At 41.9% G+C, this 23521-nt stretch overlaps 1 protein-coding gene across 1 annotated transcript in view; it reads left to right on the forward strand.

The window, feature by feature from the left end:
• The first annotated feature begins 4582 nt into the window (after nucleotides 1-4582).
• Nucleotides 4583-23521, forward strand: part of PISD (phosphatidylserine decarboxylase) — a 36175-nt gene continuing 17236 nt past the window's right edge. The window contains exons 1-3 of the mRNA XM_082853115.1: nucleotides 4583-4665; nucleotides 10967-11046; nucleotides 14768-14943. Coding sequence (XP_082709241.1) covers nucleotides 4601-4665; nucleotides 10967-11046; nucleotides 14768-14943 — 321 coding nt within the window. The 5' untranslated portion in view covers nucleotides 4583-4600. The remainder of the gene's footprint in view (nucleotides 4666-10966; nucleotides 11047-14767; nucleotides 14944-23521) is intronic.

Consider the following 23521-nt stretch of genomic DNA (forward strand, 5'->3'; position numbering starts at 1 on the left):
GCTTGCATTGGCCAGGAATGAATAAAAGTATAGGCAAACCTCAGAGATATTGGGCATTGGGTTCCAGACCACCGCAATAAAGCTAATATTGCAATAAAGTGAGTTGCACATGTTTTTTTGTTTCCCAGTGCATATAAAGTTATGTTTATGCTATACGTTAGTCTATTAAGTGTGCAATATCATTACATCTAAAAATATACACACCTTAATTAAAATTTTATTTTTAAAAAGTGCTAACCATCATCTGGGTCCTCAGCGAGTCATAATCTTTTTGCAATAGTAACGTCACAGGACACTGATCACAGATCACCATAACAAATATAATAATAATGAAAAAGTTAGAAACAGTGTGAGAATTACCAAAATATGACACAGAGGCACAAAGTGAGCAAATGCTTTTGGGAAAATGGTGCCAGTAGATTTGCTAGACAGAGGGTTGCCACAAACCTTCAATTTGTGAAAAACCACAATAACTGTGAAGCACAATAAAGCAAAGTGCAATAAAATGAGTATGCCAGTACTAATTTACATACCATATTTTTGGTTGTAAACAGTCAAAGATGGAGCGATTTATCAGGTCCATGTATTGGGAGGCTCAATATTGTTAAAATGTCAGTTCTCCTCAAATTGATCTCTCGTTTCAACACAGTCCCAATCAAAATCCCACCAGACATTTTGCTAAAATTGACCAACTGATTCTAAATTTTTTATGGAAATGCAAAGGACTTATAAAAGCCAAAATAATCTTGAAAGTGAAGAACAAAGTTGAAGAATCCATGCTACCTGATTTCAAGACTTATAAGTAAAGCAGCCATAATTAAGATAGATCAATGGAACAAATGGAAATCTTTGGAACCCAGAAATAGACCCATGCATGGATGTTCAGTTGATTTTGACAAAGACACCATGCAATTCAATGGGGAAAGGAAAGTCTTTTCAGCAATAGTAGTGGAATAACTGGATAAGTGTATGGTGAAATGAACCTAACTTCATACACCTGAATCAGTTTGAGATGAAAGTAATAGTCCAATTCTCTCTCATAAAGTAGATACAAAAATCCTAAACAGAATATTAGCAAATTGAATCCAGTGATAGATAAAAAGGATAATACACAATAACCAGCAATGTCAGGTTGATTTAACAAACGAAAATCAATCAACGGACAACTGGATAGCCACAGGCAAAGGATGAAGTTGGATCTTTACCTCACACCATATACAAAACTTTTTTAAACTTTAAAACTCTTAGATGAAAACGTGGTATAATCTTCATGACCTTGGATTTGGCAAAGGATTCTTAGATATGACACCAAAAGCACAATTAACAAAGGAAAAAATAAATGAGATTTCATCAAAATTAAAAACTTTTTGCTTCAAAGGACACCATCAAGAAATGAAAAGACAACCTAAAGGATGGGAGAAAATACTTGCAAATCATATATATGATAAGGGAATTGTATCTAGCATATATAAAGAACACAACTCAATAATAAAAAGATAAATAACCCAATTTAAAAATAGGCAATGAATCTGAATAGATATTTCTACAAGGAAGATATGCAAATGACCAATAAGCACATGAAAAATTTCTCAACAGCATTAGTTATCAGAGAAATACAAATCAAAACCACAATGAAACACCACTTCATACCCATTAGATTGGATATAATGATAGTAATTTTGAAAAGAGAGAAAATAACAAGTGTTGGTGAGGATGTGGAGAAATTGGAACCTTCATACACTACTGGTGGGAATGTAAAATGGGGCAGCCACTTTGGAAGACCATCTGTCAGTTCCTCAAATAATTAAGCTATACAACCCAGCAATTCCACTCCTAGGTATACACAGAAGAGAAATGAAATTATATGTCTATACAATAAACTGTATATGAATGTTTATAGCAGCATTTTTCATAATTGCTAAAAGGCGGAAATGACTCAAATGTCCATAGCTATGACTGGATAAAGGAATGTGGTCTATCCATATAATGGAATACTATTCAATCATGAAAAGGAATGAAGTACTGATACATGTTACAACATGGACAAACCCTGAAAATATTATGCTAAGTGAAAGAAGCCAGTTACAAAAGTCCACATATTATATGATTCCATTCATATGAAAATGCAGAATAGGGACAGAAAGATTATTCTGATTTCTCCACATCCTCATCAACACTTGTTATTAACTGCTTTGTGTGTGTGTGTGTTGAAATATAATAAAATTTACCATTTTAACCTTTTAATTCATTTTTAACTTAATGTATAATTCAGTGTCATTCAGTACATTCACATGTTAAACAACCATCACACTATCCATTTCCAGAACTTAATCATCATCTCAAACAGAGACTCTGAACCCATCCCTCTTCCCTGTCCTCTCAGCCTCTGGTAACCTTTATTCTAATTTTTGTGTTTATCAATATGCCTATTCTAAGCACTTCATATAAGTGGAATTAAACAATATGTGTCCTTTTGTGTCTGGCTAATTTTACTTACCATAATGTTTTCAAAGTTTATTCCTGTTGTAGCATGTAACAGTACTTCATACATGCTTTTATAGCTGAATAATATTCTATTATATGGATATATCACATTATATTTATTCATCTATTGAACCACTTTCTGGCTATTGTGAATAATGTTGCTATGAACATTGGTGTATAAGTCTCTATTTGAGTCCCCGCTTTCATTCTTTTAGATTATACCTAGGTGCTGGATCATTTGATAATTCTGTTTAACTTTTTGAGGAACAACCGAATTGTTTTGCACAGCCATTTTACATTGTTACAGCAATGCAAAAGTGTTCCAATTTTTCCACATCTTTGCCAACACTTGTCACTTGTTATTTTCCTTTTTCGATAATAGCCATCCTAATGGGTGTGAAGTTGATATCTCATTGTGCTTTTGATGTGCATTTCCCTAATGATTAGTGATGTTGAGCATCTTTTATTGGTCATTTGTATATTATTTTTTGAGAAATGTCTGTTCAAGTCCTTTGCCTATTTTTGAATTCGGTTATTTTTTTGTTGAATTTTAGGAATTATTTATATATTCTGGATACCAGACCCTTATCAGATATATTGTGACTATTTTCTCCCATTCTCAGGGTTGTCTTTTCACTTTGTTGACAGTGTCCTTTGATGCACAAAACTTTTTAACTTTGATGAAATACAATTTATCTTATTTTGTTGTTGCCTGTGCTTTCGGCGTAATATCCAAGAAATCATTGCTGAATTCAATGTCATGAAAATTTCCCTTATATTTTAAGAGTTTTATAGTTGTAGTTCTTAGCTTTAGGTCTTTGATCCATTTTGAGTTAATTTTTGTATATGGTGTAAAGTAAGGGTCCACTTCATTCTTTTGCATGTGAATATCCAGTTTCCCCAAATGCGTTTCATTTTGAAATAATCTCCCCCTCCCATTTTTTTCTTCCCCCTGGTTTTGAGTTACTACTCTCAATTGAATAGTAAAACCAATTCTATACTTTTTTTTTTCCTCCTCTTCAGACTTTTGAAAACCATAGAGGGAAGTGTCTCCTCTCCAATAGGAAATCTGCTCCCTGTTAGGCTCCCTGTAGGGCCCCGTTATGCCCTAGTTGAGCTTAAATAACCATGTAGAAATAATTGCAGGTACCAGGCAACATACCCCTCCTCCTGTGTCAAACGCTTGGTGAAGACAAGTGCTATTAGCAGCTTAGGGGAGAAAAAAGAGGAGCTGTATTCCTTCAGTTTGGGGACCCATACTCAGCCAGATTGTAGGCAAAGGGCTTAAAAGGAAGGATGTTAGATCATGGGTTTGGGAATCAGAGATGTATGTTCAAATTCTAGCTTTTCTCCTTTATAGCTGTGTGCCCTTGAGCGTTCTAATGGTTAACTTTCCTGAGCTCTGTTTTCTCTATCTTTAAAATGAGAATAATTCTCAGGGCTGGCTAGCGGTCTCTAGTCTCTGCCCACTAAAAAAAAAAAAAAAAAAAAAAGCTTATACTACTGAAAAGTCTATTTTTCCTTAAATCTGAAGATCAGGAATCTTTGCAGGAGCACGCGCTATCACACCCGGCACCTTGTTCGACGACTAATTGCACTTCTAGGTGATCCAAGACCTCTGGTCTCTGGACTCCCAGATAGTACAGCGATGGGAGGTAAGAATGAGACACCATGCATGCTAAGTCATCAGCACAGAGCCTGGCACTTAGGAAGCGCTAAGTCAATGGTAGCTGAGTTGTGGACGCTCTCAGTTTCCCCATCCGTAAAATGAACGATTTAGCTCAGTTGATCCATTCTCGGACCTTGAGTAAATCAGATTTTCCAGGCAGATGCGGAAACGCACGTCAGAAGGAAATAGGAGAACTGGCAACGCTGTGCCCAGGTCCAGGTTTAGCACTGTAAGCACCGCCACCGGCTGCACCTATCCGACCTAGCCCATTAGCTGCCGGAAGTGTCAGGCAGAGGGTACCCGGAGCAGCCGGGGGAGGAGCTTAGACAGCTCCGCCCACACACGCTCCGCGTTCTTCATTGGCGCTGTGAGTTCGAGCTCGTGACGTCACGCGCGTGCGACCAGCGTGTAAAAGGGGGCGTATCCCGCCGAGAAGCTGGGGACAAGATGGCGGCGTCCGTGGGGCCGGGTTGTTTGAGGTTGCTGCGCGGGGTCGCGCCGTGGCGGAGCAGGTACAGCTGCTTGGGGACCTGCCGGGGGGTGGCCCGAGCCAAACTGGGGTCTGGAGAGAGGAATCGTTTCTCTGTCGCGGGCTCGCCCTGAGCAGAGCTCGAGTGGAGACGTAGGCACTCACCTTAACCTGGAGCTCTCGAGCAGGTGCGACTGCCGCCGGGTAGGGCGTTCCGCGTCTATCCTAAGCGCTCTCTCCTTGCCCTTTTCACAAGGGACAAAAAACAAAGATATAAACAAAAAGACCCAACCAGTGAAATAGGCTGTGTGCCCGCCACTTATAGCCGAGGCAGGGCTGGACGCCTCTTTCTCAGGGATTCGTGTTGCTGGGAGGGGCGGCGTGATGTGGGAAGAGCACTGGACTGGGAGTCGGGCGGCTTTCACTTCGGATTCTTGGTCTTTGAAGCGAGAGGGTTGGACTCGGTTATCTCAAAATCGTCCATGATGGAAATGGGGTCTTAGTTACCCTGGTGACTCCCAACTCTTAGGTTGTTAGAGGGGTCATCTAAATCAACCTCTTTTTGGAGTTAGCAAAATTGAGGCCATGAGAGAGGAAGGGACTTGCTCAGTTTCACCCGGCCAGTTAGTAGCAGAGCCGGGACCCCTACCCGGATACCTCTGTCTCTCTCAGGCAAGGACCTTTCCCTCAGGCTGCCCACCGTGAGGACATTCATTATTCGAAATAGCTTATGTAAGAACCAGCTTGGGAACATTTGGACTCTCAGAAAATGGATTAAAATGTTGGTAGCTATGACTCAGAGTCTGCTGTTCCGTGTCATTTCAAAGAGCTAAGGTTTGAGAGACACACAGTACTTTTGTGTTTCAGGCAACCTTCATTTTGTCAGCGTTGACCAAAGCTTGCGCTGTAATTTTGGGAAGTAAGGACACTGGTTTCGGACTGAAAGGGAACAGAAACTGTCATTGCCCTGAACAGGAAGCTTCACTCTATTATTAACTACTCAGAACTGGTGTAACTTTCTCAGGAGGGGGCTCTGCAATGTGATGGTAACTGTTAGGACTTGGACAGGAGAGTCTCTGTGGTTTTAATATTGTTACCAGGTGTGCTGTTTATGAGTCAGTAGTGAAATCATCTAAAATGTGTCATAAGTTGTGTCATAAGTTGGAAAGACTAAAAAATGACCCTCCTAAAATTTTTTCTTTTTTTTGTTTTTGTTTAACGATGGTGAGGAGGATGTACTTCACTCATTATCATTTAAAAAGGGAAAGGGAAAAGAGTCATAACTTTAGTACCAGTGTAGGTAGATAAGACTGGATTTAGGTGCAATTTAAGGAGGGTGAGGATTTGGGTACAATAAGAACTCAGTTTTCAAAGGTATTACATATCCAGGTGGGAACTATATTTAGATGCAAAAAAACCCCAAAAGAGAACATTTCCATGATTTTTAAGTAAAGCAGTGTCTGTGAGACATATGTTTGAAAACCTCATATTGCAGGGAAGTTTTTCAGTACCTGGGTGATAGGTGACAGGTGAGAGAACCAAAAGAAGGCAATTATGGGTGATAATTTAGGGCCATGTTTCCCAAATTTGTTTGATGAAAAAATGGGGTGGGTGTTTATCAGAAAAAGAGAGTCCCAGGTATATCCCCCAATACTGCCAAATTCAGGTTCAGTAGATGTAGGTTGGGGCCCCGGCAGCTGTGTTCTTTACACGTGTCCTGGATGATTCTTAGGTTCAGGCAAGTATGGACATAGTGCCCAAGGAGTGGTTGCTTGTGCAAGACTTTCCTTCAGGAATACTTATGACATTCCTACCACTGCCAACTGCAGTGCCAGGGATCGGGAGGGGGAGGGAGAGCAGGGGAAGAGAGAGGAATTAAAAGATATAGGCCTCATGTTTAAAGAACTTTACAGTTTAGTAGCAGAGCAAGGAAACATTACTAAATAATATGAGATAGAACGTGGAATGAGGCCTTCAAGAGGCCTGCCCGTTCATTTTCAGAACTTTCACAGTTCTAAAAAGCAGGAGAGACACAAGGACTATAGTTAGTGTTACCACCAGGGGTGATGTTAAAAATAATTTAAAACTATGACAGTGTGGACACAAACCATTCAGAGTGGTCACAGACAGTTAATATGGCCATCCCAGTGTGTGCCAGCTGAATATCAACTCTGTTACTTTTAATAATAGTAATATGTAACTAGGTGCCAGGGCCTGGGCTTAAGGTTTTATGTGATTGTCTCATTTATTCCTAATGAGGTAGGTCCTGTTTTTACAGGTGGAGAAACTGAGGCTTAAGATTAGTTAAGAAATGCCTTAAGGTCACACAGCTAATTAATAAGTGGCAGGATGGAGATTTGAGCCCCACAATCAGACTTGAGTGCTTAATCCTGGGCTTTAATTGCCCTCTTGCAGGAGGCCCACGTGAGTTCACCATGTAGACGGTACATGTGATTGAACCTAGCCAGCCGTTCATTTCTCTGAAGCTTAATCTCACTGCTGAGATTGAGGTCCAGGGGGAAGACAGACAAACCCCTGCATTTGAGGGGTACAGACAGTAAACAAATGAGTGAATATATATAAAATCTGTTCATTTCGGGTAGTGAGAAGTGTTACGAAGAAAAATAAAGGCAGGTAATTAAGGGGTTAGAGAACGCTCCAGAGGGACAACTTTTGGGCTTGTGGTGAGGAGAAACCAACCAGGAGGAAGCATTTGAGCAGAGAACTGAATGAGGAGGGACTGAGCCAGCTGGAGGGGTATGCCCAGCAGAGCAAACAGCAAATGCAGAGGCATGAGTGTGCAAGGAATGGGGGCAGGTGAGTGAGAAGGGAAGCAGCAGGAGGTCTGAGGGTTCAGCGAGGACCACTTACATAGGGTCTCGTCTTATTTTCTGTTTTGAAAAGGTCACTCTGGCTGTTCTGTGGTGAATGGGACACAGAAGCCAAGCAGGGAGAACAGGCTAGTGCAGTCCTTCAGTGCAGTGATAGATCTGGTGGCTCAGGCCAGAGTGAGAGTGGTGGCAGAGAAGTAGGCAGATACGGGTATATTTTGAAGGTAGAGACTTCATGCCTTGTCACTGGATTGAATGTGGATAGTGAGAAAGAAAGGACTTACAAAAGGAGTCCCTAGGGTTTCGACTTGTGCAGTTGGGTGAATGGTGGTGCCTTTTTTCTGAGATGGTATATTAATTATAGCAGTGTTGCTGTGGTAACAGGTAAACTCCAGCATCTCAGTGATTTAACACAGTAAAAGTGTTGGTCTCAATCATGTAAAGTCCCAGTGGGTGCTCCTGATCTGCAGGACAGCAGTGATTTGAGGACCCATCTCCTGACATCTTTAACACATGGCTTCCAAAGGTCTGCATGTTTGCATCAAACAGGCTGAAAAGGGACAGCCTGGGAAGCCTGAATGGTTCTTACAGTGGTTAGAACTCAGTTATGTGGCCACACCCTATTGCAAGGGAGGCTGGGAAATGTAGTCTGTTGGGTAGAGGAAGTGGATTTAATAACCATCTGGCTAGTCTCTGCCACAGATGGACAACTCTGGGGGTGGAGCAGGTTGAACGGGAGTGAGGGAGTGTCAGGAATTCTGTTCTGGACAAACTCAGTTTGAGGTGATTCAGAGTGGGGATGTTGGGTAGCCAGGTGGAAATATGGTCCAGAGGTCTTTGAAGGAGCAGCGAGGGAGTCCTCAGTATCTGGCTATTTAAAGCTGCAGGACTGGGTGAACATGTCTCAGGGAGAGCACAGAGAAGAGGTCTGAACCCTGGGCACGGCAGCTGTTTGAAGTTAGGGAGAGGCTGGAGAGGTAGGAAGATCAGGGTCCCAAAGGCTAAATGTGTTTCAAGAAGGAGAAAGTGAATGAAGTCAAAAGATACAACTTATAAAATACCTAAGTCCTGCGGATGTAATGTGCAGCATGGTGACTACAGTTAACAATACTGTATTGTATATTTAAAAGTTGCTAAGAGAGTAGATCTTTTTCATCACAAGAAAAAAGTTTTTGTAAATATGTATGGTGAGGGATGTTAACTAGACTTATTGTGGTGATCCTTTCACAATATATGCAAATAGGGAATAATGTTGTACATCTGAAACTAATATAATGTTACATGTCAATTATACCTCAGTGGGGAAAAAAAAAAGGAGGAAGGGCTTACCAGTGGCAGATGCTGCTGAGAAGTCACATAACACGAGGTCCAAGAAATATGTGTTGGGGTTGACAATGTGGAAGTTGGTGACCTTGACAAGAGATGAGGTGGTGGGAACAAAAGCCTGGTTGAGTGGGATGAAGAGAGGGGGGGAGGGGAGGAAGTGATGACAGGGAACATTGCTCTTTTAAAGAGCCTGCAGTGGGGTGGACAGTGTTTCTGTAAGATTGGAGAAAGTACAACATTTATATGAGGATAGGAATGATCCAGGAATGAAAGACAAGCTGATGCAACTGGGGCGTTTGCCAGGCACTTGTTCCAGGAGCTGGGGCTATAGCAGTGGACAAGAGACCAAGACTCTGCTCTCAGGAAGATCCGTATGCAAACCAGCCACCTGAGTGCCGTGCATTGGGTTACAGTGGATAAATGATTATCTCCCACTTGTACCTCCCCCAGCCCACACCCCCTTCCCCACAAAAAAAGCCTTTTTCAACAGTCTGCAAACGTTCTTTCAGTTAGGGGGTTCAGCAGCAATTCTGGAACACACAATGTAGCAGTGTGCACAACACAACAATACAGCCTTTAGTCAGATTTTACACTTCTTGTTCTTATTCCATTTGGAAAGCAGGGTTTTAGGCGCTTAGCTTTTGCAGTGGGAGTGCCCAGTCTAAGAGATGAGCATTGTTCACTGCTGAAAGAACATTCAGATACTGCAACACACCCTCCTTTGTGTTAATAACTGTCCATCCACCTGGCCTCTGAGGGGGTGGTGATTGTCATGGTTCCAGGCTTGTTCTCCATACAGACCTTGCTTGCCTGTAGGAGAATCAGAGTCGTCATGTTACCACCATGCTGTGAGAGTGTTGTTAAGTCAAGGAAATTTCATGTGAAAAAACGAAGGTGTTTAAATCTGATAAAATCTACAGGATGTCTGTGTGAGACATAACTACTGACTATCCATGAATGTCAATATCATTGTATGAAAGTCATAAATGCAGTTCTGTTCTCCACAGAAATAGCAGTTTAGACATTTATAGAGTAAATTTCTGCTTCTCTCATAAAGGGCTTCAAGGGAAAAAAAAACACTGACAAGGACATAGTTTCTTTACTTTAGATTTCAGGCCAATATTTGGGGGAACTTAAGTGCTATCTGAATTGAAGGTGGGGTGTTTGCTTTTTGATTAAGGAGAGAGCCAGTTCACTAAAAATTCATTCATGCTTTCCTTGCTGGCCAAGTCACTTATTGCCACTGGGTATATGTCCAGTTTCCCTGGGTGAAGAGGAAACAAAGAAGAGAAACAAAGAATTGGAAATAATATTTTCTTAGAGCTTGAAGCCATGAAAGTAGTCATTTTTTTCTCAGAATGCCTGAAAACCCTCTTCACTCTTTGAAAGTAGCTTTTGTGGCAAAGTAGCCACAAATATTAATTTAAAAATTCCAAACCAGTTGAGCCTTCCAAACTCAAAGTAGATTAGAATAGTTCAGCCTGGTTTGTGTCATTTCTTTTCCAGGGCAAACATTTAAAGTTTAAAATTTTAGGGAATTCACTGGTGGTCCAGTGATTAGTAGGACTCCACACTTCCTGCTGCAGTACCATGGGTTCGATCCTGCAAGCTGTGGCGCAGCCAAAAAAAAAAAAAAAAAAAAAGTTTAAAATTTCAACCACTTTATTAGGTTCTTTAATGAGTAGGGGTTAGAGGCTACAAGGCTGTGTATAGCTCTTTGTTTGTGGTGAGGAAACGTATGGCTTTGTGTAAGTGCCGGGTTTACTTCTTATTATGCTCTTATACTTAATTAAGAAAAGAGCAGCTTTGTGTGTGAAAAAATTTTAGACTTACAGAGAAGTTATAAAAATAGTACAGAGTATTCCCAAATACCCTGTCCTCTGATTCCCCAAATATCAACTATATTTGCTTTATCATTCTCTCTCCCTTTTTTTCTCTTTGTGAGTGTGTGTTTGTATATATTTTTTTCTGAAACACTTGATGCCCCTTTACCTTTAAATATTTGAGCCCTTTTTGTATAAGGACGTTTTCTTATGAAAACCACAGTACAATGGTCAAAGCCAGGAAATTAACACAGACACAATACTATTATTGAATCTATAGACTATATTCAAATTTTAGAAGTTGATCCACTAATTTCTTTTTAATTAAAAAAATATTTAATGCTTCATTTTTGCTTGATTGTAGGCGCCGTCACTGTGAAGACATTGCCCTGAGCCATTTCCTTCAGTCCTTAAGGAAGCTGCCTCTCAGAACCTTTTCCACAAGTAAGTAGCAATTAGAGGCAATGCTGGCCTCTCTGCTTCAGTTTGTCAGTAAATTGGGATAAACACAGCACATATTTCATAGGGTTGTTGTTAGAATCAGATGGAATTGTGCTTGCAAAGTGCTTAGAGTACCTGGCGTGTAGGTACCACTGAAGCATTATCTGCTGTTATCTGATTGTTCTTACTGGCTGTGTAGTATTCCGTCGCATGACTGTACTGTTTGGTGTTGGACATTTAAGTTGCTCCTAGTCTTTTCCTATTACAGTTCTGTACTAACATACTTTTGTGCATCCTCAGGATAAATTTGTAGACTTAGAATTACTGGATCAAAAGGTTTATGTATTATATAATTTGGTATTTAAGCCAAATTACTCTTCAGAGAAGGTTGTCCCAGTTTACACTCCTCTGAGCAGGATGTGCTCATGAGTACATCAGTTCCCCACACCCTCATCAGCACTGGATTATGAACTTTTTGCATCTTGTAAGCAGCTATTTGAACCTGTACAAAAATGTATATTGTCTTTATTAACTAAAAATCCTTTTTATTCTATCATACTGGAGGCTATTTTTGACTGTCCAGTAATCATACCTTGGGAATAAAATGAGATGGTTAATGAGAATAAAAACAAAAGGCTTATTAAGGTAGTTAATAGGGGCACATCTGGGTGTTACTTATTTAATTAGGACTTGCAGGCTGGAACACAGGAATCACTTGAAGGGTTCAGGGGGAGCCTCAGAAATCAAGCCAGAATCTTGGATCTGCAGAAAAGCTGTGCTTTTTTAAAGTGACAAATGCAGCAGAGAGGCGGTCAGGAGTGGAGGCACCCTCTGCTTACTACTTCCTGTTGGAGGAGTAAAGTAAGCCTGTGGAAGGTAAGAGAAAGACCTATAGTTGAAGAAAGGTCCCGTGTAGCAGAAGCATGCAGGAGAGTGTGACCAGTCAGCCTAGGGTGCTGGTTCAGTGCAAGTAGGGAGTGTACAACAGTTCTCTCATCATCAAATATTTCAGAAAGAGGGAAAAAAAATGTTTCTTGCTTTTTGACAAGATTTTCTGGTCAGAGGTAGAATATTTAGTTGTTAAGTAGTAAGGGTTCATTAGGAGTAATCAGAAAATGGAGGAGATTAATGACATCTATACTTGTTCATTTAAAAAAAAGGAACAGGGCTTCCCTGGTGGCGCAGTGGTTGAGAGTCCGCCTGCCGATGCAGGGGACACGGGTTCGTGCCCTGGTCCGGGAAGATCCCACATGCCGCGGAGCGGCTGGGCCCGTGAGCCATGGCTGCTGAGCCTGTGCGTCCGGAGCCTGTGCTCCGCAATGGGAGAGGCCACAACAGTGAGAGGCCTGTGTACCGCAAAAATAAATAAATAAAAAATAAAAAAAGAAAAATAAAAAAAGAAACAGCAGGAAATTCCCTGACGGTCCAGTGGTCAGGACTCCACGCTCTCACTGCTGAGGACCCAGGTTCAATCCCTGGTTGGGGAACTAAAATCCCACAAGCCTCTCGGCACGGCCAAAAAAAAGAAAGAAAGAAAGAAAAAGAAACAGCAACAACCAAAAGGTGGTGGAGGGACAGGGACAAATGGGCAGGATGATTTCCTTCCATTGGAAGCCAAGGACAGGATGAAGGTTTTGTGCAGGCTACTGAGAAGTCAGCTCTTGAGATTTTGTTTTAACAATAACTTTGAGATACAATTTTCATACCATAAAGTTCACCCTTTTAAGTACGCAATTCAGTGTTTTTTTTATACTTACAGAGTTGTACAACCATTAGCACTACCTAATTTTAGAATATTTTCATTCCCTCCTCGCCCTCCCCACAATAGTAGCACTTGATCCATTAAACTGTCACTCCCCATTTCTCCCTACCCCTAGTCCCTGGCACCCACTAACCTACTTTATGTCTCTCTAGTATGTTTCCTATACCAGACACTTCATATAAGTGGAATCATACAATATGCAGCCTTTTGTGGCTGACTTCTTTTACATAATGTATTCAAGGTTCATGTGTAGCATGTGTCATTACTTCATTCCTTTTTTCCTTTTTTATTATCAATATTCCATTGTATTGGTATACTACTTTTTTATTCATTTGTCAGTTGATGGACATTTGGGTTATTTTCACTTTTTGGCTATTATGAATAATGCTGCTGTGGAGCATGCATGACAAATTTTTGTGTAGATGTATGTTTCACTTCCCTAAGAGCTGAATTGCTAGGTCATGTGGTAATTTTATGTTTAACATTTTGAAGAACTGAAGCCCCATTTTACAATCCCATCAGCAGTGTATGCGTGTTCCAGTTTCTCCACATCCTTACCAACAATTATCTGTCTTTTTGATAAAACCATCCTAGTGGGTGTGAAGTTGTATCTCATCATGGTTTTGATTTGCATTTCCCTGATTACTAATGATGTATTGGTTTGCTAGGGCTACTGGAACAGAGTACCACAAACTGAGTGGCTTAAACGGTAGAAATTTATTCTCCCATAGTTCTGGAGACGAGAGGTCCAAGATCAAGGTGTCATAGGGCTGCTTCCTTCTGAGGGGTGTGAGGGAGAGCCTCTTGTCTAGCTTCTGATGGATTGCTGGCAATATTTGGCTTTTTTGGCTTGTATTATAGAAGCATCACCCTGATCCCTGCCTTCGTCTTCAGATAGCATTCTCCCTGTGTGCGTGTCTGTCTCCAAATTTTCTCTTTTTATTTTTTAATTTATTTTTTAAAAATTTATTTACTTATTTGTTTTCTGGCTGCGTCGGGTCTTAGTTGCAGCATGCAGGATCCTTCATTGCGGCGCATGGGCTCTTCGCTTTGTTGCTGTGCGTGCACAGGCTCCTCTCTAGTTGTGGCGCGTGGGCTCAGTAGTTGTGGTGCGTGGGCTTAGTTGCCCTGTGGCATGTGGGATTTTAGTTCCCCAACCAGGGATCGAACTGGTGTCCCCTGTATTGTAAGACAGATTCTTATCCACTGGACTACCAGGGAAGCCCCCAAATTTTCTCATTTTATAAGCACACTAGTCATATTGGATTAGGGCCCACTGTGCTGACCTTATTTTAACTTGATTACCTCTGTAGAGACCTTTTATCCAAGTAAGGTCACATTCTGAGGTGCTAAGGCTTAGGACTTAAGCATATGAATTTTAGGGGGACATAATTCAACCATAACAGATGTTGAGCATCTTTACATGTGCTTACTGCCCACTCATATATCTTCTTTGGAGAAATATCTATTCAAATTCTTAGTACGTTTTAAAATTGGACTATTTATCTTTTATCGTTGAATTGTTAGAGCTTACGAGATTTTGCATTTGGGAGAATACTACTGTCCAGTCAGAACTGGGCCTGGATCGTAAAAGTAAAATCAGAGAGCCTGCGTGAGAAATGGTACCTGTCCCAGTCCTGGCCCTGTTGGTATCCAGCGGGGCAACCTGGATTCGTTTCTTGACCTCTTTGCAATTCAATGTTTTCATCTTAAATTCTGTAATTATGGTGGCATTTGGGGTGCACTGTAGTGTCACAGGAAAGAAGCTTGTACCTTACTAGATAGAATTTGGAGGCAGCAGGGTCTTTGCAGTGACTCAGGGCTGCACCTCCCTGTCAGATCCCTTCCGGGTCCAGTCAGCTTTGCTGAGGGCTTTTCCCAGCCCTCCTGTTGGTGCTGTGTTTGCGTGACTCATACCCGTCCCTTTTCTCAGGCTCAAAATTTTCCTGCTTTTTGTTACAGATGCCAGAAAAGTCCACACTGCCCCTGCCCGAACCTTGTCCCTGCTGCGCCCCCTGCTCTTTTTGGTCGCGACGGGTGGCGGGTACGCAGGTTACCGGCAGTATGAGAAGTACCAGGAGCGAGAATGGGAGAAGCTGGGCTTGGAGATCCCGCCCAAACTTGCTGGTCACTGGGAGGTAACAGGATGGAACCACCTTGGGTTCTCATGGAGCACAACTGCCTGTCACTTTGTAAATTGCTCCAAAGTTAAACTGTTTGAAAAAGTGAAATGTGCTTTCTTGGAGCTCACATCTCCAGTGGTTTTAGGGCTATTACAGAAGTTATACCTTGGGCATCATGTCCGGCTTCCCTCTGTCTCCAGATCCACCCCTGGTCTCCCCAAGGCCTCCGAGTGGAAATTTCCTGCTGTTGAAATATTCAGAGCTCGTGCCTTATACTCAGGCTGGCGTCCTGACAGTTCACGCCTTCTCAAATCTGAGGATGAGCTGGAAGGGTTGGACTTTTGTGATGTGGATAAGTTCTCACCAGAGACCAGACTGAAATCATCAAATTCCTTTATCGTTACTGCTCAAAATGCTCTCCCCGCAATTGGGCCGTGCAGTTGGGGCGGCCTTCGGTGTCGTTGTACCTTGTGTGATACGTAATGAACTGTCTTACTCATCTGTGCTTCCTGAGGCCCAGGATATCTGACTCAGAGCAGACATTCAGTAAATACTGAAATTGAATATAAAGGTGTAAGTTTAAAAATTGCTTTCTTTTTACCCATAATTTAACAAGTGAAATATCTGAAATATCAATAGACCCTGATAGCTTGGGCAACAGAGGGGGTGAAAGCAGAGACGATGGTATTTGGGATGATGCATTTGGATTTCCCCATGAGCTGCGCCATATCAGTAATCCAGCTCAGCTGCACCCAGCAGCCAGGGTCCCAGTCCTGAAGGCAGGTTCTAACCATGCTCCTAGTAGCTGTGTGGACTTGGACACGTCACTTGCCAAGTTTTCTGTTTTTGGTTGTATATTACAGAGTCCTTTTTTACAGAATTGTATAGTATGTGAGTCATACTTTTTAAGTATGCTGAACACTGTTTCCCATAACATTGGTTGTTTCCTCTGTAAACATACCCTTCTCCTTCAAACTAGTAAAGTACTTGTTAAGACTGTGATTCATGACCCCACTCCAGTGTTAAACCCAAGCTGGCTTCGCTCTGACCCCAGGCATCTGTCAGGCTGACCCACCTGGTGACATGCCCACCTGCTTTCAGGAGATTCCCACTCATTTCAAAGGTATCCCAAGAGAATCTACATTTGGAAGAAATTTGCTACTTCCTCATTCATAAAAGACTAATGTCAGTAGTTTTTCATAGCATCCACTGTTTGTATAATTGGGATTACTGCCATATATGAGTCAATACCTGAAAAACGATTATTTGTAAAGAGGACAGGGTTGATTAGCTTCTAAGTTCTAGGCTCTGGACAGTGACAGGACACAGGAGCAGAGTGGCCTAGTACAGTGAGAAGTCTGAAGCCCCTTTTGGTAAAGAACTGGGCTTAAGTTAGGTCCTGTTCTTTCGGTGGAATAAGATGCCTCCTGGGTTTGCAAGTTGGGCAACATTTCATTTATGAAGGGGAAATGGTCTGGGCTCAGAGTAGATGCTGTAAGATTTCAGGAGAGGCAGCAGGTTTGGGGGGGAGGGGCAGGTTTGGGGGGCAGTTCTTGAATGGGCAGATGGGGGCTGGATCTTAGTCCCACCCCCGGCTCTACCTAATCACTGACACCTCATATGAAAAATGAGAGAGTACCCCAGTCTGGCTGATCCTCAGAATTGTTTGGGGAGCTTTAATGATATGGACTCTTTGGTCTCAGCTCACTCTAGAGATTTAGAAACTTTGGGCAAGGCTTCAAGATGTTTGTTCTTACAAGGCCCTGCGGGTGATTCTCATAAGTCAGATTTAGGAATCATGGGCAGATGAGCTGTAAGGGTCCCTTCAGGGCTCCATTAGTATGTGGCAGGTGACAATTTCTGGTGGCGATTTTGCTGGAATATAATCCCTTCCTATCCCTGAAGTCAAGTCTGGCATCTCCAGAGCTAAGAAAGAAGACAGGTTGGAAGTTACTGCTGAGATGGCCTCTGGGGTCAATGGCACAGTTGAGGTGACTGGGTGATTTTTTCTTACCAAATAGTGTTTTCTGGGTTTCCAGGAGACAGACATGGGCTGTATAGCCATCCCCACACATGAAGCCTTCCTATTAGCCCCTCTTGGTCAGAGTGCCAGAGTGCCAAAAGCAGGAAGCTTTTGTCCTTTCCTAGCTTGTGAATTTCTCTTGTTGCAGAGAACCCTCTGGTCTTCCCTCTGTATCAAAACTCTCAAGAGCATGGTTGTAGTACCTTATGTTGAACAGCACCTCGCAGTTTTTCTGAACCCTTTTAGTTACAACAGTTCACTGAGGTAGGAAGGGCAGGTGTTAGAGCTATTTTACAAATGGAAAGACTGGTTGGTGGCAGAATAGGTTCCAGAACAGAGGTCTATCGATGCCAAATGCCGTACTCTTGGAACAATAAATACCATGTTGCTCATAGAAGGTGCTCTTAGTATAGGAGCTCGACGGTGGCAGTGAGAGATGGAGGGAGGGCTTGCTGTGTATTTGAGGTACCTCCATTCTCTGGGGCTGACGGTTTAAAATGGGAGGTGAATTTGAGTGGCCTGACTTGAACAGTTGTTGTCTGCGATAATGTGACGAGCATTCACATTATCCACCGCGCCCCCCGCCCAGCCCCCAGCACAGCACTCCTGAAGAATTCATGCTCACATCTTTCCTTCATGTAAATAGAATTTCCTCTTTTTTTTTTTTGAATTTCCTCTTTTTGGTAACAGTTTAGAGGAAACCATAACTCCAAAATCTATGCTGCCTCACTCCCTGCAGGCTGTCCTCTGGGCTGGGGTGGGTGCAGCGCTCACGTAGGAGCAGTAAGGAGGGAGGGACAGGGTGTCAGGAGACTTGAGATCTGGGCACCAGCAACTGCGAGGCCTTGGGTGAGTGGTGTCACCTTGGGGCTTCTGTTTTTACACATTTAAGAAAATGTTTCTAAGATTTTTGCCTGATCTAAGATTCATGTTGTTTTTATGGTAGAAAAGAAGAAAAAAAAAGTTCATGCAGGGACTTCCCTGGTGGCAAAGTGGTTAAGAATCCGCCTGCCAATGCAGGGGACACGGGTTTGAGCCCTGGTCCGGGAAAATCCCACATGCTGCGGAGCAACTAAGCCCGTGCGCCACAGCTACTGAGCCTGCGCTCTAGAGCCCGCAAGCCACAACTACTGAGCCCGCGTGCCACAACTACTGAAGCCTGTGCGCCTAGAGCCTGTGCTCTACAACAAGAGAAGCCACTGCAATGAGAAGCCCGTGCTCCGCAGCAAGAGAAGCCACTGCAATGAGAAGCCTGCGCACTGCGACGAAGAGTAGCCGCTGCTCGCCACAACTAGAGAAAGCCTGCGCGCAGCAAAGAAGACCCAATGCAGCAATCAATCAATCAATAAATTTATAAAATTAAAAAAAAAAAGTTCATGCAATCTGCTGAGTAGAAATGAAACCTATGTGTTTGCTGCTGTGGGATTAAAGGGAATTCTGTAACTAGCAACAAAGTAACCTGTTAAGGAGAGTGGAGTCTCTGGAAGCTTTCAGGAGCATTCAGGTTCCAGTAGCTCCACTCTTTCTCTCTCTATATATATGGCATCACTTTCCCCAATGTGGAAATAGCTTTGTCCTTTATCTACTTATAAAGATGTGTTCATCTACAAAAAATAAGGAAGTGTTGCAAAATATGAAGATGAAAAGAGTTGATGACCTGTAATCCTACAACCCACAGGAAACCAGTTAACATTTTGGTGAACATCACCCTTCTAAGCTTTTGGCTCTGTTTAGGAGTATGTATTGTTAAATTAATTTTTATTTTTAGTAAGATAGTTTAAAAATTTTAAATAAAATATGATCATGTGAAAATTCAAATAGTAAAGAAGGGATTACATAAAAATGAGCCTTCCACTCTCCACCCCATCTGCTAATCCCATTCCTGCTCTCCAGAAGCAAGCAAGAGTTTTTCATGTTTTTTTTTAAATTTATTTGTTTATTTTATTTTTGGCTGTGTTGTGTTTTCATTGCTGTGGGCGGTCTTTCTCTAGTTGCAGCAAGCGGGGGCTACTCTTCGTTGTGGTGTGCAGACTTCTCATTGCGGTGGCTTCTCTTGTTGCGGAGCATGGGCTCTAGGCATGTGGGCTTCAGTAGTTGCAGCACGCAGGCTCGGTAGTTGTGGTTCACGGGCTCTAGAGCACAGGCTCAGTAGTTGTGGCTCATGGGCTTAGTTGCTCCGCAGCATGTGGGATCTTCCCAGACCAGGGCTCAAACGTGTGTCCCTTGCATTGGCAGGCGGATTCTTAACCACTGCGCCACCAGGGAAGCCCCAAGCAAGAATTTTTAACATTTCTTGTGTATCTTCCAGAAAGTCCCTCCATACTTACATATTTATTGAAAGTTGATTTAATTTTTTTCCAATTTCATTGAGAAACAATTGATATATATCACTGTATATGTTTAAGGTGTACAGCATGATAGCTTGATACATTGTGAAATGATTACCACAGTAGGTTCAGCTAATATCCATCATCTTATATAGATACAATAAAAAGAAAATAAAGAAGAAAAGAAAAAAGGAAAAAAAAAAGTTTCTCCTTGTGATGAGAACTCTTAGGATTAACTCTCTTAATTTTCCTGTATGTTAATACAGCAGTGGTAACTATAGTCATCATATTGTACATTACATCCCTAGTACTTATTTCTCTTATATCTGGAAGTTTGTACCTTTTGTCCACCTTCCTCTAATTCCCCGCTCCCCCTCCTCCTCAGTCTGATCTGTTTTTCTGAGTTTGGTGGGATTTTTTGTTTTGTTTTTTGTAAGATTCCACATATAAGTGAGATCATATGGTATTTGTCTTTTTCTGTCTGAGTCATTCCACTTAGCATAATGCCTTTAAGGTCCATCCATGTTGTCGCAAATGGTAGAATTTCCTTATTTTTTATGGCTGATTAATACTCCATTGTAAATATATACACCATAACTTCTTTATTCATTCATCACTTGATGGACACTTAAGTTGTTTCCACGTCTTGGCTACTGTAAATAATGCTACTGTGGTGATTTAATTTCTTTTTTTAAAAAAAATTTATTTATTCTTTGCTGCATTGAGTCTTCGTTGCTGAGCGTGGGCTTTCTCTAGTTGCAGAGAGCAGGGACTACTCTTCGTTCTGGTGTGCCGGCTTCTCATTGTGGTGACTTCTCTTGTTGCAGAACACAGGCTTTAGGCACGGGCTTCAGTAGTTGTGGCTCGCGGGGTCTAGAGCACAGACTCAGTAGCTGTGGCGCACAGGATTAGTTGCTCTGCAGCATGTGGGATCTTCCCTGACCAGGGCTCAAACCCATGTCCCCTGCATTGGCAGGTGGATTCTTAACCGTTGTGCCACCAGGGAAGCCCTGATTCAATTTCTAAGTCGACTTTACTGAGGTATTGTTTACATGCAATAAAACCCTTTTTAAGCATATAATTCATTGGTTTTAATAAATATATAGACTTGTGTCATCACAACCACACTGGAGATATAAAATATGTATCCCTTTGCAGTCAGTATCCACCCATGGTTCCAGGCAATCACTGGTCTGCTTCCTATCACTATAGATGAGATTTTTCTTTTAAGAAATTTTATTTAAATGGAATGTACTCTGTTCTGTGTGGTTTATTTCGCTGACCATAATGTTGAAATTCATTCCTCTTTATTGCTGAATAGTATTTCATTGGGTGGATATGCCACAGTTTTTTTTTTTTATTTTACTTATTTATTTTTGGTTGTGTTGGGTCTTCGTTGCTGTGCACGGGCTTTCTCTAGTTGCGTGAGTGGGGGCTTCTCTTCATTGTGGTGCGCGGGCTTCTCGTTGCAGTGTTTTCTCTTCTTGTGGAGCACGGGCTCTAGGCACGTGGGCTTCAGTAGTTATGGCACGAGGGCTCAGTAGTTGTGGCTCTCGGGCTCTAGAGTGCAGGCTCAGTAGTTGTGGTGCACGGGCTTAGTTGTTCTGCAGCATGTGGGATCTTCCTGGACCAGGGCTCGAACTCGTGTCCCCTGCATTGGCAGGAGGATTTTTAACCACTGTGCCACCAAGGAAGCCCCACATATTATTTTTAACCCTTCATCTGTTGGTGGACATTTGGGTTGTTTGCATCTTTTGACTATTATGTATAAAGTCTATATGAATATTTGTGTTTAAGTCTTTGTGTAGACATTTGTTTTCATTTCTTTTGTGTAAATACCTAAAAGTACAATTACTATTCATAGGTAACTGTGTATTTATAAGAAACCACCAAACTGTTTTGAAAGTATTAATAGTTGTTTTACCATTTTGTATTCCCATTAGCAATATATGAAAATTTCTGTAATCTTATTAGATTCACTTATTCTAGTAGCTTTTTGTAGAAATTTTCATTGAAGACATTCTGGTTTTCATTTTGGAAGTTTCAAGTTGTTCTTTTTTATGTCTTCCATTTCTCTCATTATGATCATATTTTCCCGTAAATCTTTGAGCATATTGTGCTTGTTTATTTAGCTGTCTCAAAGTCCTTTTCTCCTTTTCATCATCTTCTGTCATTTTGGGGTCTATTTCTTTTTCTTTTTTTCAAAAAATAAATTTATTTATTTATTTTTGGCTGCATTGGGTCTTCGTTGCTGTGCGCGGGCTTTCTCTAGTTGCGGTGAGTGGGGGCTACTCTTCGTTGCAGTGCGTGGGCTTCTCATTGCGGTGGCTTCTTTTGTTGCGGAGCACAGGCTCTAGGTGTGCAGGCTTCAGTAGTTGTGGTGCACGGGCTCAGTAGTTGTGGTGCACGGGCTCAGTAGTTGTGGCTTGTGTGCTCTAGAGCTCAGGCTCAGTAGTTGTGGCATACGGGCTTAGTTGCTCCACAGCATGTGGGATCTTCCTGGACCAGCGATGGAACCCATGTTCCCTGCATTGTATTTTTGGCTGTGTTGGGTCTTTATTGCTGCACGCGGGCTTTCTCTAGTTGCGGCAGCAGGGGTACTCTTTTGTTGTGGTGTGCAGGCTTCTTGTTGAGGTGGCTTCTCTTGTTGCAGAGCACGGGCTCTAGGTGCACGGGCTTCAGTAGTTGTGGCTCATGAGCTCTAGAACACAGGCTCAGTAGTTGTGGCATACGGTCTTAGTTGCTCTGCGGCATGTGGGATCTTCCCGGACCAGGGCTCGAACCCGTGTCGCCTGCATTGGCAGGCAGATTCTTAACCACTACGCCACCAGTGAAGCCCCATCATATTGTTTTGCAACCATTACCACTATCCGTTCCTAGAACTTTTTCATCATCTCAAACAGAAGCTTTGTACCTTTTAAATAATATTCCCTAGTCTACCTCCCACCCAACCCCCTTAAGCACTGTTCTACTCTGTCTCTGTGAAGACTGTTCTAGGTTCTTCATATTAGTGGAATCATACATTTGTCTTTTGGTGTCTGGCTTATTATTTCACTTACCAGATTTTCAAGATTCATCCATGTTTAAAGCATGTTTCAGAGTTTCTTTCCTTTTTAAGGCTGAATAGTATTCTATTTTATGGATGGACCATGTTTTGTTTATCATCTATTGATAGATAGTGGGTTGTTTCCACTTTGGCTGTTGGAATAGTGCTTCTGTGAGCATTGGTGTACAAGTATCTGCTTGAGTCTTTGTTTTCAGTTCTTTTGGGTGTATAACTAGGAGTGGAGTTTCTGGATCATATGGTCAATCTATGTTTAACTTTTTGAGGAACTGCCAAACTTTTCCACAGTGGCTGTACCATTTTATATTCCAATTCGCATTGTATGAGGATTCCACTTTCTCCACATCCTCACCAACACCTTTTTTAAAAAAAATTTTTGAATTTTATTTATTTTTTTATACAGCAGGTTCTTATTAGTCATCAATTTTATACACATCAGTGTATACATGTCAGTCCCAATCGCCCAATTCATCACACCACCATCCCCACCCTGCCCGCCGCTTTCCCCCCTTGGTGTCCATATGTTTGTTCTCTACGTCTGTGTCTCAACTTTTGCTCTGCAAACCGGTTCATCTGTACCATTTTTCTAGGTTCCACATACATGCATTAATATACGATATTTGTTTTTCTCTTTCTGACTTACTTCACTCTGTACAACAGTCTCTAGATCCATCCACGTCTCAACAAATGACCCAATTTCATTCCTTTTTATGGCTGAGTAATATTCCATTGTATGTATGTACCATGTCTTCTTTATCCATTCGTCTGTCAATGGGCATTTAGGTTGCTTTCATGACCTAGCTGTTGTAAATAGTGCTGCAATGAACATTGGGGTGCATGTGTCTTTTTGAATTATGGTTTTCTCTGGGTATATGCCCAAGAATGGGATTGCTGGATCATATGGTAATTCTATTTTTAGTTTTTTAAGGAACCTCCATACTGTTCTCCATAGTGGCTGTATCAATTTACATTCCCACCAACAGTGCAAGAGGGTTCCCTTTTCTCCACACCCTCTCCAGCATTTGTTGTTTGTAGATTTTCTGATGATGCCCATTCTAACTTGTGTGAAGTGATACCTCATTGTAATTTTTTTTTTTTTTTTTGCGGTATGCGGGCCTCTCACTGTTGTGGCCTCTCTCGTTGCGAAGCACAGGCTCCGGACGCACAGGCTCAGTGGCC

The sequence above is a fragment of the Leucopleurus acutus genome (genome assembly GCF_964270905.1).
Source record: "Leucopleurus acutus genome assembly, chromosome: 13".
NCBI lineage: Eukaryota > Metazoa > Chordata > Mammalia > Artiodactyla > Delphinidae > Leucopleurus > Leucopleurus acutus.